The sequence below is a fragment of the Dendrobium catenatum genome, unplaced genomic scaffold (genome assembly GCF_001605985.2).
Source record: "Dendrobium catenatum unplaced genomic scaffold, ASM160598v2 fragScaff_scaffold_1608, whole genome shotgun sequence".
In the NCBI taxonomy this organism is placed as follows: Eukaryota; Viridiplantae; Streptophyta; class Magnoliopsida; order Asparagales; family Orchidaceae; genus Dendrobium; species Dendrobium catenatum.
Window position 1 is genome coordinate 2,723,808 of NW_021320070.1, and position 16,691 is coordinate 2,740,498.

The window sequence follows — 16,691 nt, forward strand, 5'->3', positions numbered from 1 at the left end:
AATGTAAAATTTATAACCAAATTCATCTGAGTCATAGCTAATAAAAGTATACTTGATAGATTTTAGATCTAGCTTATTCTTAGAACTTGCATCAATATGAATATAGGATGAACATCCAAAAATTTTGAGGTGAAATAAACTTACCCCCTTTCCACTCCAGGCTTTCTTAGGTAACCCCTCATTCAGAGAAATCGATGAACCACGATTGATTAGATAAATAATTGTATTCCCTGTCTCTGCTTAGAACAGTTTAGATGGACCTGCATGCAACCTCATGCTCCTAGCACGCTTAGTGGTAGTTCTATTCATGCGCTCTACAACACCATTATATTGTGGTGTCTTGGAATAACACCATTATATTGTATTCCCTGCCTCTCATTCAAAGCACAATACTCTTTAAACTTCTTATAACGATACTCATCAACATTATTTGATTTAAGACACTTGAGCTTTAAACCTGTCTCAATCTCAACCATGACCTTCAACTTCTTGAAAACATAAAATACATTCGACTTATATTTTAAGAAGTACACTCACACATTTATGCTGTAATCATCAATAAAAGTAACAAATAAAGAGAAATTCCTATAGAAGAAACTAGTATAGCACCCCAAACATCAGTATGCACTAAATCTAGCTTCTTTGACTTTACCTTTAAGCCCATTTAAAAAAAAATCTCCCCATATTACATGTCATGTACTCAATTTTCACAAAAAATGAGATTTATAAATTTTTAAATAGAAATTTTCCTCTAGTAAGAAGAGGAATGCTTATATTTGTTACTCATATTACCAAGCCTTTGATGCTAAAGACCTCCATTAACATCTAAATTAGCTACTCAAATAGAATTTGATCTTTTGTTAATAATATACATGGTGCCTTGAATACTTTCATGAGCTATAATCATAGCCTCTTTTATCACCTTCTACTAATCTCCTACGAATGATTCCACATGACCTGAGTTTGTTAGTTGACTCATAGAAACTAAATTTCTCTTCATGCAAAGAACATGCATAACATCCTCGAGTCTCCAAGTTAACCCATATGACATCCTGATATCAACATCTCATTATTCTATAATGTTGAAAGTCGTCTTGTTGTTTCCAAATACACAAAACACATATCACCTTCTTTGTAGTTCTTGAATACCTCTTTGTTAGGACTTGCATTAAATGAAACACTTGAATCTATAACTCAAGATTCATAATTATTTGGAGATAAAACCAGAGAATCTGACTCAAACTCTTATGTAGATATATTTGTAAAGTGATTTTTGTCTTGACATTCACAATTAGCCTTCTTTGGAATAATACTGCCTTTCTTCAAGTGACTCTCCTTTCCACAGTTCCAGCATATAACTTTCACTCTACTTGAAGTAGATTTTCTTCTCCTTAATTTAGATCTCCCTCTTCTTGGATTTCTCTATAAACCCATTTCTCTTGCTTCAACATTCATAATAGAATTTGAAGATTCATCGTTCGCCATCCTGTGAATTTCTTCATTAAGCATTAATCCCATAATATCCTCAAAGTTCAACTTTGAACTTCCTGAAGAGTTACTCATAGTAGTAACCGGCCCATCCTAGCTATCATGCAATGAAGATAATGCTAATAACACTCTCATCTCATCATCAAACTTGATGTCAACTGAACTTCAGATTATTTAGTTGCTCTGCCATTGAAGTGTTGTCCAACATCTTCATATTGAATAACTTATTCTTCAAGAAAACTTTGTTTGAGGTTGATGGCTTCTTATATATCTTTTAGTCAGTGCATTAGATCGACTATAATATTCTCATTTACAATTTGAATGTAACAAATGAGGAAAATGAAAGTTGAACCAAACTTAGGATAGTCCGGTCAGTAACCTTTCACTCCTTCATAATCATTGAATCCGGCTTCTTGGTGATTCCTTCAAATGGTAAATACAACTTATTTTAAAACAACAAATCTTTAATAGAACATGCGATAAGAAAATATTTTATAATGAATGAGTTTATTTTTATACTCTTTAAGTAAATCATATTTGTTGCGTCCAAGAATATTCGCGGATGTAGAGAAAATAAAGTTTAGCATTGTACGAAGATCCAGCACGCAAGCAGAAAGAGAGAAGGAAAACACACGAACTTTTTTACGTGGAAAGCCCAAAGAGGGAAAAACCACGAGGCCTTGCCCAGGTGAAAAGATTCCACTAAACTTGAGTGAATTACAAGGGCTTTCCCATTCCTCGATTTAGAGGTGGTCATATTACATTAATTTGGAGAGTTAATCAAAGGTCTGACGACGTCACGCGGAAGTTCGACAGCTTTTGTGAAGAAGTTCAGCTGACAAGGAACGATCCGAAGAAGGTCCGGCGGCGAACGACAGCCAGGCTGTAGTCCGACAAATGTCGGGCTGAAGTCCAGCGGCAGTCGTCGGTTGGGCGACGGTCCGGCGTGCTATCGGCGGTCGGGTGGTGGTCCAACGAAGGTTAGACTGAAGTCCGACGACGGTCGTCAGCCGGGTGGAGGTCCAGCAGTGGAAGGCGGTAAGGGCGGTGATTCGACAAAGGTCGGGTTGAAGTCCGGCGGCCATACGGAGGTCTGGCGACGGAAGGCGGACAGGCGGTGGTCCGGCAGCGGAAGGCAGCAAGGCAGTTCGACAAGGGTCGGGCTGAAGTCTAGCGGCGGTCGGCGGCCTCACGGAGGTCCGGTAGAGGTCTGGCTACGGTCGTCGGCCGGGCGGTGGCCCGACAATGGCCGGGCTGAAGTCCGACGACGGTCGTTGGCCGAACGAAGGTCTGACAGCGGTCGGCGGCCGAGCAGTGGTCCGACGATGGTTGGGCTGAAGTCCGAGGGTGGTCGTCGGCCAGGCAGAGGTCCGGCGGCTGTCGGCGGCCGGGCGGTGGTCCGACGAAGGTCGGGCTGAAGTCCGGCGGCAGTCGGCGGCCTGGCGATGGTCTAACGATGGTCAGGCTGAAGTCTGACGGCGGTCGGCGGCCGGGTGGAGGAGGTGCTAGAGCTTTTGAAGCTTCATAACTCTCTCCAATCTCTCGCCAAAAGTCCCCTTCATGTAGAGAGTTGGGGTTTATTTATAGATTTTCATGAGTGGCACACCTCATAAATTTAGAGAAGATCCGAGGCTGGTTTAGAGTGCTCCATCGGATGGCTCGTATTGATTCCCTCGATTGTAAATAGTTTTTCAACTGTTTAAGGGCCTTAATGATTTCGGAATTCAAAGATCTTGGGCTCGTTGGATTCGGCTCGCCTAGCCGCTCGATTTGACTATAAGCATGCTATATTTGGATGTCATTTTATTGTCCAAATAATACTTTCCAAATGTGGATCGGGCCCCTGATTAGTGGGCTTGGGTTGGACCAATTTTGGTCTTGTTTGGTTCGTCTCTTTGAGATATTCTGTTTGACTATAAGTTTGCTGAAATTAGAATTTATATGATCCCAAATTTAATTTTGAAAGTTTCCAACTCGATTATGCCTCGAGATTCATGCTCGATCAAAACAATTTTTGAGGACGTATCAATATTTATTAAAGCATAAAAGAAAATGCATGGAAAAAGTAATATGAATAAATGAAGAGTCATGATTTATTATGCAATAGTAGTATGATGAACCCATCAAATTATTATGTTAGTATAATATTGCATGGCATAAAGAAATGTGCATCACATAGTTAAATATGAATAAAATTACATCCTGAAATTGAAAAGATAAGCACCAACCTATGGTTATACAACGATTTAAAAACAAAAATAGCCCCTTCGTGGACCTATCGACCAAATTAGCTAATGTCTAAAAAGGTAGTACTTACCTACTTCCGCTATAACTAGACATACACATTTTATATAAAGAATAAACAAGTTTTTTTAACATATATTCTATAATCAATATGATTAATACTTGTTTTATAATAAAACATGATTCATTAAAAGAATACTTACTGAGCTCAAATAAAGTGTATGAGAATAAGTCTTGCTATCAAATTATCATCTTAGAGTTAAAAGATTTATGATGGTATGTGTAACATAGAATCAATGACGAAGTTAGAAAATTTTTATACTAGGGGGCACAAATTAGTTTTAAAAATAAATTCTCAACTTTTTCATCTGGACATGGGACTTGCATCGACATTTAAAAAAATGGTTGAATTTAGTATTTAAAAAAGATATAATATTAAATATAAGATGAAAAATATTTACAATTTATATCGTCATACTCTTCATATTATAGAAGAGTTGATACAATCTAATGTTTTCTTCTTAATATAAGCGAGTAAAATATCTTTCATCTACAGATCTTTAATTATATTTCGCAGTTGATTTTTTATAATAACCATTTTATAAAATGCTCTTTTTAACTTTTGTTGTTATAATGGGTAACAATAATGCTAGTTTTAATAGCCTGAAAATAAGTTGATATAAAGTATATTTCCCACCCTTAATAATTTTCTAAGGCTTTCAATATCATTTAACAAAAATAAAAAATAAAAAAATTGCATCAAACCGCATATCCATAGTATAAGTTTCTAATTGATTATCAAGAATCATCAAATCTAAAAGAGTAAAACCACATGGTTATAAGTGTTCCGTTATAATTAACTTGTCTTTGTTGAATGCATAAAATGAATTACATCGATTCAAACAAGAAACACATAAAAGTAATTCAATATTTGCCTCTGTAAAATTATTATTTAATTAACTCTTTAAGTTGCATATTAATGATAAAAAATCATCTCAAATGATGTAAATTTATCATTTCTTGAACTCTATGTTGAGGCCATCCACGAGCTACCCATTAATTTATCATTCATATTTGGAGAAACTATTTTTTGTTTATAACAAAATGAAGTTATTTTATTAATGAAATCTTCTAACTTATTATCTTTCCTATCTTATAGTCTCATGTTAGATATCTGAATTAAAGACGTAACATTTGCAATGTCTCGCTCTTTTCTCTACAAAGCGTATGACAACTCAACAACAATTCCTAGTATATATATCGTTCATTAGGTGGAGGACAAAAAAAAATTCAAAATATTGTAATGTTTCTAATAATACAAATGCATCACCTCTCTATTCAGAGATTATATCATCCTTCAAAATAATTTATAGTATATCGATTATTGAGGAGAACATTATGATCAACCTAGCTAGTGATTGATCATTAGAAATCTATCGTGTTTTGCCAACATGCCTCAAAGATATTTCTTGATTTAAATATTATTCTATAATTGATTCACCATTTTACAATGCACTTATTATCTTTTCTCCGTTGAGTTGATCACAATGCTTACATGAAATACCAACGATACTCATCGCATTTAAAATTATAGTAATAAAAGACATTTTGAATATAAATTTTTGTAATTGCTACTAAAGATAATTAGAGTAGGTGTGAGTAGTAGTAAATATAAAGTGCTAATTTTTTTTTTCATTTAAAAAATAATTTAAGCCCATTAAACTCTCATATCATATTGCTAGCTCCATCATATTCTTCGCTATGAATTTTTGATTTACACAAACCATAAGTTGAGAGGACATGTTCAATTGATGTTTGAAGGTGTCTGGCTAATGTCTTTAGAACATGTACAATGCCCAAAAAGTGTTCAATTATTTGACCTTGTTCATTCACATATCACATCATGAAAGCCATTTTCTCTTTTCTCTATATGCCACGAGATTCATCAATCAGTATGGAAAAGAAATTATCGCCAAACTTCTTATTTATAAAAATTTGTTATTATAATTGAGACAACTATATCAGCGTCTGCTAAATATTAGGTGATGTTAATTTCACATTCTTGGGAACATTTTTTAATAATACATTATTTATATATTTATTATGCTTAGCAAAAAACTACAATACAACAACAACAACATCAAGCATTTATCTCACTACATGAGGTCGGCTACATGAATCATTTTTCACCATTGTGAAAAAAAATTCTTGAATTTGGATTTAAAAGACTTGTTATATCCTTAAAAAAGTCTATTTTTATCTCAAAAGAAACTTCATACGATTAATATAGAAGTATTTAGACGAGTATGATATGAAATTGTAGCTCGATTACATTGCATATGAAAGCAAAGCTAATAAATTAACTTTGTTTCATTAATTCCTCATCACTTTTTCGTGCAATATTATAAGCACTATTAGGGCCTTTAACATAAAGATCAAATATATTAGGATTTTTCAATTTAAAAATTCATTCTTGTTACATGCCTTGTCATCCTCTTTTCATCTCCTTATGTTTTCTAAAAAGCTAACAACATTAATAATATGTTTTATTTTTATTTATGTTTTACTCTAATTAAGCAGACTATCTATCAAACCAGCTCAGATTGAAATGTTTGTCTTTGGCTCCATATATATCTGTAGGAAAGTCATGATTGTGAGACTGACATGCATGACCCTCTTTGCAAGTACAATCTTCAGGCTTGATCTCAAATATTACAACTAAATTCAGAATTGGTACTCATAATCCAAGATCTAATGGAAGATTTTATAGAACTATTTTTTATTTTTTAATGACTCTATCTCCATTCAACTTCATTTTTTTTATTTTGTTCCCCGTTCCTTTCTTTTGTTTCATTTGAATTTATTGATAAATTTGACTTTAATGATTTTAAAAAAAAAAATCTTTCCATGGTCCTAAGAACCTGTAAGTTGAAAAGCAAAAAAAAAAAAAATCATTTGAATTATTTATATTTTTTATTAAACACTAATAAGGCATATTATCAATTTTTGCAATAAACTCAAATAGTATTTATATAAGAGTTAATTATCCTAAGCTGACGCTTAATTTTATAACTTATATAAATCAATATTAATAAGAATTAGTGCTTTATTTTGTATTAATACTAACCAATATTAAACATTTGCTCAAGTTATTTCAAAACCAAACTTAGAGAAACATCTACACATAGGAAATAGGCAACCAAAAGCAAAAAAAAAAAAAAAATCCACTTTCTTCAAATTAAGCATCAGCTCATATAAAAATTAAAATTTTGATGTCACACCTCAGCTTTTGGAAGAAAATCATAGGTACCTAATAAAAGGGTACAAGCAAAAAATAAAAAATAAAAAGAATAATTTCAATCAATATTTTAAAATTTTATGCATAAAATTCTAAATCTTAATATATTTTAAGTGAATCGAGCACAATTCACGAGTCATTTATTGTATGGAGTCCGACTTGACTTACACCCTTACCACCCTTATTCGCCACCTTTATAAGAGAGATTATTCTGTGCGGACATCGGACCGTCCGGAGGTGAATCAGAGCGTGCCACGTCATCTGGTATACAACAAACGAGTTACGTGACACACTCTAATTCGACTCAGGACGGTACCCGGTGTCCACACAGAATATTTTTTCTCAATCTAAGGCTTCGGTTCAAATAACTTTTTATTACTTTTTAAAATAAAATTTTTATACTAAAACTCTATCTTAGAAAGCAATAAAAAATCGATTCAAATCAAGTCTAAATCTTGCATTCAGCTGAGCCACATTATTGCTTCATTCCAGCTCTATAGACTTGGCTAGTCATTCAGATAGTCATGTCGTATATTTTTTATGCATTTTGTCGCCATGAAAAAAATTTAATGTGACGTTGTATTATACAAATAATAAAATTAATATGATAAATATGTGCGTTTTATAAACTTAAGCCCTATGCGTAAAAATCCCCCCTTTTTCACGTTTTTTGGTTTCATAAATTTAATCCTAAAATGCTCACTCACTTGGAACATGAACTCCACTCATTTTCTTGGATTCACCGGCAATGATGCGCAAGAGCATATTTCTTCATTCCATCCGATTCTTGGACGAGGAAGATCAGGAGAAGAAATAAATCTCAATGCCCTCCCCTTCCCATCGGCCTTCAGCACGGACCTGACCAAAAGCATGAGTTGGCTTCTCTTGATCCATTCAGAGGCCAAAAAGCTACAAAAACTTGACGATGCGGAAACTTCCGATCAAGTCTTCGAATATAAGATACTGAGAGAAAGACGAATTAAGCAAACGCGGAGGATTACTCTTACATTTCGATATATGTCTTGATTCTAACGCCCATTTTGAGGGTTTTTAGTTTTTTCGAAATGTAAATATTTACCTCCATCTTCTGATACTGAATCTGTGACTTGTTTATTATACTTCAATTTTCTATTTTGGGATCCTAAAAACTGTTCTTTTAACTTCTTAGATATTGTTTTGGATTATTTCTGTTTGCAGGTCCTTGTTTTGTCTCGGCCACTTACCTTTCCTGTTATATAATTTTTCTTATAAATTTTAGCCTAAGATCGCAGCTTTTACTGGTTAAGAATGACAATTGGAAATGTTTATCCGAAGGAGAGGAGCAGGGGAAAGAGCAAGCGTGTTCTTGAAGAGAACGCTCCTTTGCTACCTAGCTCGCAGGTGGGAAGTGAAACTTTGAACGAGTTCAATGGAGCTTCTTTTTCTGGGGCTGTGTTCAATCTCTCTACTACAATTGTGGGAGCTGGAATCATGTCTTTGCCGGCCACCATGAAAGTTTTGGGTTTAGTGCCAGGGATTGCTATGATCGTCTTGTTTGCTTTCCTTACCGAAGCTTCAATAGAGCTGTTGATCAGGTTTAGTCGAATTGGGAAGTCGATTGCTTATGGTGATGTCATGGGTGATTCGTTTGGGAAAGCTGGGAGGATGCTGCTTCAGATCTGTGTGGTTATTAATAATGTTGGTGTTATGGTTGTTTATATGATTATAATCGGTATGGCATCTAATATTGACTAACTTATCTCAATCATTCACCCAAGCTTTTGGTGTTCACGTTTGACTGGTTTTCTCGTGATTATGCATTTGTTATCTTCTAAGAGTTGCTTATATATTTTTCAAGAATTGCAAGCTAAACCTAGATTCATCAAGGTACTGGGAGATGGTTTTTCATTTGAACAAACCCTTACATGAAGAATTCTTAGTGGATTATTTTGTGTACTTTTGAAGAAGTTTTACATCTGCTAAAATTTTTGTTTATTTAACTTTTTATACTATTTTTCTTGAGGAAATTACTCATTCATCAAGATTTTTTGCATGCAATCTAAGTTCTGTGAATGCTTCCATTGCAACTCCACTGTTTTAACATACCATTACATGCAAGAAACTCTTCAAGTTGGTTATTTGTGTTGGGGAGGAGGAAGTAAACACTACAATGAAAAAACAAGAAAATAAATAAAAGCAACGAAAAAATAAAGGACACCAAGATTTAACGCAGAAATATCCAAAATAGGAAAAAAAACCACAGAGTCACACCAGACCAAGAAATCCACCATGAAAATTGGGAGAAATAAGTACAAATTTCTCTCTCTCTCTCTCATTGCTTTTCTTCTCACATACACCTTTCTCAATGTCTAACTCACCAGGAAATACTAGAGAAAGCTAGTTAAAACCATCAAGGGATGCAACCCTTGAGAAAGACGAGAAAAAAAATTGTACAGTCCATCTTGTAGTGCTACGGTGCTAGTTTGGGGCGCTGCAGTGCTCAAGCCTCTATCTAATGATGCTGCACCGCTCAACCTCACAGTGCTGCGACCCTTAAACTAGCAACGCTACTGCGCCTAATCCAGAGCGCTATGGCACTCTGCTCTCTGTCGATCAGCATTGGGGAGTTTGGGAACACAACGTCAGGGCTCTTGGGTACACAGCGTCAGGTGCTCTGCACTCGAACCCAACCCCGCAACCCCCAGCAAGCAAGACAAACTTGAAGTCCGAGACAACCGAACAACCCGATTGATCAACACAATCAGATTCCACACATAGCAATTTGTTCTACTATATTGGTGTTAGTGTGTATGTGTGAAACCAAAGGCAAACTGAAGTTGGATTGGATATATTAGTGGTCAAACCTATTTTCTAACTCAATAGATTAAACTTATGGGTGAGGGCCAACCACTTGATATTTTTAGACCACTATATTTTCAACTATCGCAAGTAGGACTAAACCCAAAGCTTTATGTGACTTAACAATCTCTATCTGATGCGAGAACTCTCCACATCCGTTATCACTATCAACGTCCTCAAGTTTCATACACTAATAGTTCACTCAATTGCATGGATCTGTCATGTAAGTTACCCATTACATAACTTTTCTCAGCCATTGTAGATTCCACAAAAGACTCAAAGTAGCATGGATCTGTTGTACATGTGTGAGCCCCTTGTTCCAAATTGAATGATCAGCTCTGAAATCACTTCTAGGGGAGTATGGACCCAAATGGGGGTGAATCTTGGCCAAATGCACATGTACAAACCTTTTTTTTTAGGCCTCAAGGTAATGGAAAGATGCTTGGAATTTCTACATCGGCATATTTTTCAAATATTTGATGTAGCGTCAGCCCAAAGCTTCACTTGCTTTAGAAATTTGAAGCATTTTCATCTCAAGAATAAAATGGCCTTAGTTTTCCTCATAGAAAGAAGAGGTTTGTTAGGAGGAAGGTATTAGAAAAGCATCATTTGTGTCATAAGTTATATTTCCAAGTTCTTTCACTATTTTTGGATGAGGATTGGCTTTTTGCATTTGATTTCAAAGCATCATCTCCAAGCCGTCCTTCAAACAAACAACAAAAAACAAATTTATGGAATTAGGGGATTGAATTTTTCTTGTTTACATCTCAAGACTGTTTTAGTTGTTGATGTGTGAAAAGGAAATGGTCATCTTTAGGTTTTTGTGGAGTTCAAAAACAATATTAATTTCCAACTGCATTAAAGTAAGTAATTTAATCTAGTAATTCACCATTTTAAAAACATATTTTCTAACATGAAGAACAAGGATGGTCCCTTATTCCCTTTTTACATTCTTCTCCTGTTTGTTTTATTTATTCCTCACCTCCTTTATCTTACAATGATCATATGAAAAAAATAATCTTTTATTACTTTTTCTCTCATATGTTTCCTTATATGAGTTAGCAAGCTTCTTATAATGGTGCATGTTGACTAAATCTATCCTTCCTTTTATGTCCAGCTTCTCTGATAAGTTCTCTTAAATTTCCCCATGTTTTTTGAAATTTCTGCATTTTCATTCCTTTCTTCGTTGTGATACTCAATGGGGTATCTGTTATTTTTTTCAACTGATTTGCTTGTTGTACACATGTAAGTGCTCAGTGTATTAACAATTAGAGTTTACTCTCTTTTGGCAAGGTGATGTGCTTTCTGGAACATCTTCTAGTGGTGTTCATCACTCAGGTGTCTTGGAAGGATGGTTTGGGGATCATTGGTGGAATGGACGTTTCTTTGTTCTTCTTGTTACTACTATTCTAATATTTGCTCCCTTAGCTAGCTTCAAGCGTGTAGGTAAGTCTTGTCAGGTTGTTTACTTCATGGCATAATTTTTTGTTATTATTTTTTATTTAAGTTAATGGTAATGGTAGCATCTTTTTAACTTATTTTTCCAGAATTAACTTATTTTTCCTTTTGCAGATTCATTGAGGTATACGTCTGCATTGTCTGTTGCACTTGCAGTAGTTTTTGTTGTGATCACAGCTGGGATTGCTGTTCTCAAATTGCTAGTTGGAAGCATACTGATGCCAAAATTGTTTCCTGATATACCCAATCTTGCATCTATCTGGAACCTCTTCACTGCAGTCCCAGTTCTTGTAACGGCTTTTATTTGCCATTACAATGGTATGGTTTAATATTTATTGACGATAATTAGCATCATAAAGATATACAGATCTGTTTTTGCGTTACATTATTTTTAGGAAAGTATTTTTATTTTGGTATGTTTAATTAACACCCTTGTGTGTTACTTGAGCTTCAGCATAGGTCTCTTTATTCTTGAAACTTTATTGTAACATCCTAGGAGATTTTGAGAAAAGCAAAATGAAGTATGTGTAATGGTTAGTAATGTGATGTTGGAATCACTAAACAACTAAGAAATTTTCTTTCTTTCTATATATATATATATATAATTGAAAGTAGGACATAAGCTAGTTATAAATTATTAAAGTATATGCGTGAAGCTAGTGAATATTTAGTTTAAAGAAGTTGACTGGTGAAACTAGAATATGTGATCGCTAACTTTATGAACAACAGAGCATATGTAGAGATCTTTGGTATATATGTATTTCTTTTCTTCCACTTCAAATTTACTTCTCTTCTTGCTCAATGATTACTTCCACCTTACCTCTGTTGGGGCCTTCTTCTTTGAATCTTTGATCCACTCCTCTGCTCTGTTCCTTGCATCTTCACTTCATCCTGTTCTCTAGCTAAGCTCTTTTCACTCATTCTATCCTTAATCCAATGCGTGGAGAAAGATGAATGGACCTAGGAGGTAAGTTGAGCAATTAAATGCTACTTAAGCTTTCAATTTTTATGTTTATAGTAATATTTTCTTACGGTGAAGAAATTCTCATTTAATTGAGGTGTTATATTTCAATTTAAAAAATTTCTGTTCAAATAAATTAAATGGGTGATATTCTATCTGTAAGGACATAAAGTGCAGTTTAAGCAATGATTGATTTCCTTTGCACAATCGTGGTCTCTCTCTTTTTGGTTTACATTTCTCCACCCCTTATATTCCATAAATCATTCAGAAGAATGTTAGGATGACGTTTCCAGAAAATAATGATACTTTTTCATTGAAATCATGCAGTTCATAGCATAGACAATGAACTTGAGGACTCCTCCCAGATAAAGCCTATTGTGCGGACATCGTTAACACTCTGCTCTACTGTTTATGTAGCTACAAGCTTCTTTGGTTATCTTCTCTTTGGAGAATCAACTCTTCATGATGTGCTCGCCAATTTTGACGCCAACCTTGGCATACCATACAGTGCTGTTCTTAGTGATGTTGTTCGAGTCAGCTATGCTGCACACCTTATGCTTGTATTCCCTATAATATTCCATGCTCTGAGGCTGAACTTAGATGGTCTCCTCTTTTCCACTGCAAGGCCTTTATATACTGACAACTTAAGGTTCACAGTGACTTCAGTGGCGCTTCTTTCTCTCATATTTTTAGCTGCGAACTTTATTCCTAGCATATGGGATGCCTTTCAATTCACAGGTGCAACTGCTGCTGTTAGCATCGGGTACATCTTTCCCGCTGCCATCACACTAAGGTGAGTTTTTTTTTACTTACTTGTCCAATCTCGTTTACTTGGTCCATAGATATATGTATTGCAAAACAATGTGCTGTTTTTCATGTAGTGGAACCATGGGCGAATGCCCCCCCCCCAAAAAAAAAATCTTTATTATATGATTCTTTCGGTAATTTGTCCCCCAACATGTATTTTTTAGTTTTACTACAAGGGAGCAATTGCCCCCCCCCCCCCCCCCCCCCCCCAACCCCCCCCCCCTAAAAGTTTGAAAATATTTTGGTCTTTAGTCAATTGCCCCAACATAATTAAATACATTGTGTAGAGATATTATTGTTAGGGAAAGATAATCCAAATACAAAGAGAAATAGTAAAGAGAATTCAAAAATATCCTTAAAACCAAAATTTATTACGGGGGGCACTACCCCTGGAAATCCCCGCAGGGGCGTTGCCTCTTGACCCCGCGACATATCTGCGAAGCGTACAACGATGAGCAAATAGGGTTGAGAGGCATCGTCCTCGGAACAAATGTTGGTTGTAAGGATATTTATGAAAAAAAAAAAAAAAAAAACTCTACACTTTTAGGGTTTAGGGACATCCTTCGGTATATCCCACTTCTTCCCATTGATAAATCAAACTTTTATTATATAACATTATGTTAAGGTAAGGGGATTTGAAGGGCCAATGTCTTCTGAGCTTTATACTTTCTTATAATTTCTCTTTTTCTCCAGGGATCCTCATGGCATTGGAACATTGAGAGACAAACTTCTATCTGTTTTAATGATTATGCTTGCAGTACTGTCTAATGGAGTAGCCATATACAGTGATGCCTCCTCCCTCTTCAACAGCACCACAGCCTAAGCACATTGTTGATCTCCGTTGTCTTCCTTTTGGCTGAAGAAAGCAATTCTTATGGTTAGTGTGTACAAAGAGGACGCCTGCATTGGGTTTCCTTGAAGTTCAGTGCATTTATCAACTACTAGCGCAACATAATTGTTGAGATCTATTTTCCGATTTTATTCATCTATATAGGATCACAGGTTTTTTTATTGCTTCTTAAAGCAACTTTTTAGTAAAAAATTAATTTTTTTGTTCTAGAAAGCTGCTTTAAGAAACAGTGTTAGTACCTTAATCTTTGTAGAAATCAATATTTTGAGAGGTGGAGAAATATTTGAGATTTTTATTTAGCTAGTTGTAACTGCGTTTCCTTAACCTTGCAACACCTGTTAGAGTAAGCCTTGAACAATAATGCTGTAAATAACCGTTTTTATGTGAATAATCCTTAAAACTATATTCAAGGCTTGTAAAACTCTGTAAAATCTTGGCTCCTTCTGGCCTAATGGTTCTGAGTTAAAACTTCATTATAAATTATAAAGCTAAATATGCTCATGATATAGAAGATAAGAATTAAGTGTCATATAAACGAAAATTCTATATTATGGGAGCCACTTCTTGCTTGAAAACCGATTGAATTATCAGTCAATTTGAAATCAATTCGAAATATTTTACGCCCAATTTTTTATCAAACCAAACATTTCCTTAATAAATCAATGACATCAGTGACGCTTCCTTTGCTGCTATGAATGAATTCCTGAACTTCCTATCAAGTATCTGATGTCTTTAGCGGTCAAGTAAATGAAGCTACCCTTGAGTCTGAAGTAGGCTTTAATATTATCATAAACCAGTAAAATGAATCTCTTCAAAATCCTACAGGCAAAACCCATATTACTGGGAAATTTGCTTAGACAAAACTGGGAAGGGAAAAAAAAGGAAGAAATAGGTATGAGAGTATTTAGAATGGGAAATTTGCTTCATGTTCCCTCTCTGGAAAAATTATTAGGTCCAGATATCTGATGTAGCTTTACATTCGGACGTTAGTAACATGTCGCCACATGCTCTTACTATTTATCGCGCGGCCCGACGACTCGAACTCGGTATTGCTATGTATTGGCTGATTTGTGCTGACCGGGGTATTGCTAGATATTGTTCGGTATTGCTCGGTATTACTCGGCAATAATGAGAAATATCAATCTGTCAAGACCAATACCGGGTCCGGACACCTGATGTAGCTCTACATTCGGACGTTAGTAACATGTCGTCACATGCTCTTACTATTTATTGTGCGGCCCGACGACTCGGACCCGGTATTGCTATGTATTGGCTGATTTGTGCTGATCGAGGTATTGCTATGTATTGGCTGATTTGTGCTGACCGGGGTATTGCTAGATATTGTTCGGTATTGCTCGGTATTACTCGGCAATAATGAGAAATATCAATCTGCCAAGACTAATACCTAGCAATACCGAGCAATACTCCAGTTTTGCTAGGTATTGCTTGGTATTGCTAGGTATTGGTCTTGACAGAGCGGTATTTCTCGTTATTGTCAAGCAATACCTAGTAATACCGAACAATACCTAGCAATACCGAGCAATACCAGAACATAGCAATACCGGGTTCAGGTATGGGTCGAGTTTTTGGGCCGCGCGGTAAAGAGTAAGAGCACGTGGCGACATGTTATTAGCGTCCGGATGTAGAGCTATGTTCGATGTCCGGACCTAATAATTTTTCCTTCCCCACGGACCCAGCCTCGCCCGCTATCCTTATTAACAACCATAGTTACTCTTATTGACATCTTCATTATTGATCCCATTACATCTGCACTATAAAGCCCTCATTTGAGAGGTTTAATTTCACCTTTTTTGTTTCTAAATGGCAGAAATTTTTTTGGATGTTATTTGTATGTGCCACTTTTATGGAAGTATTTTTTAGAAAATTGTATTTTTGTATTGTTTTCAAAAGCTTTTTGATTTTAACTTCTCTGTTAGAAAACTCCATTCTTTCAAATAATAGTTTTAAAACTACATTTTAGAAAAAGTACAGAATAACCAAATGAAGCTTAAGTCGGACAAAAAATTAATAAAAAAATAAATATTAACACAAAAACTTTGATTAATTTTGACGGTAAATAAACACCAAATTAATTTCCCAATTTTATTTTACAATAACTTATCCCTGTCGATCCTATCTCTTATTGACGTCATATCTTTCGATCACATTATTCTATATTATGTGTCATAACAAAAGTTCAATATAAAAATAATATTTAAAATATAAATTAATAAAAAAATTAATTCACTTTACAATCAATCAAATATATTTTTTATTTTTTATTTACAAACAACAAATAATCTTGAGTATTCCTAATAAATTATATTTATAATATATTTCAAACGCACATTAAGCCAAATACTTATTAAGTAAAAATAGTCAAGATAAATATAAAGTAAAAATAAATTTCAAGGCAATTTTATTTATTTTTGCATAAGTTTTAAATGCATGGATAATATGTGTAAGATTTAGCTTTAAAAGGTGGAGTTTTTAAAAATTTATATGGAAAATAATTATATGGAGTCATAGAAGTCTTTGGAAAAAATTGAGCGTTTTTTTACATATAAATAATATATTTTAATTTTTTTTTTTGTTATATATCCATTTTCAATGTAAATATAAAATTATTATTATTATTTTTAGATTTTTTTTTTTTTTAACAATTGATCTTAGCCAAAAGGCCGAGAAAGGGTTTTTTTTTTTTTTTTTGAAAAACTAAAAAGAAATGATAGCCGCGTTGGCAGTGT

The 16,691-nt window shown here is 34.6% G+C and overlaps 1 protein-coding gene across 2 annotated transcripts; it reads left to right on the forward strand.

Annotated features, from left to right (window-relative positions):
* Positions 1-7,682: 7,682 nt before the first annotated feature.
* Positions 7,683-14,347, forward strand: LOC110114446 (amino acid transporter AVT6A). 2 transcript variants are annotated; one of them, XM_028700936.1, is made up of 6 exons: positions 7,683-8,096; positions 8,228-8,741; positions 11,162-11,314; positions 11,441-11,644; positions 12,615-13,080; positions 13,788-14,347. In XM_028700936.1, exons 2-6 carry the CDS (start codon positions 8,318-8,320, stop codon positions 13,915-13,917), a joined length of 1,377 nt encoding a protein of 458 aa, XP_028556769.1. In that variant the 5' UTR covers positions 7,683-8,096; positions 8,228-8,317; the 3' UTR covers positions 13,918-14,347. The 2 variants fall into 2 exon arrangements, with proteins under 2 accessions (XP_028556769.1, XP_020702987.1); XM_020847328.2 differs by having other exon boundaries at positions 7,683-8,741; positions 12,705-13,080.
* The last annotated feature ends 2,344 nt before the right edge of the window (positions 14,348-16,691 follow it).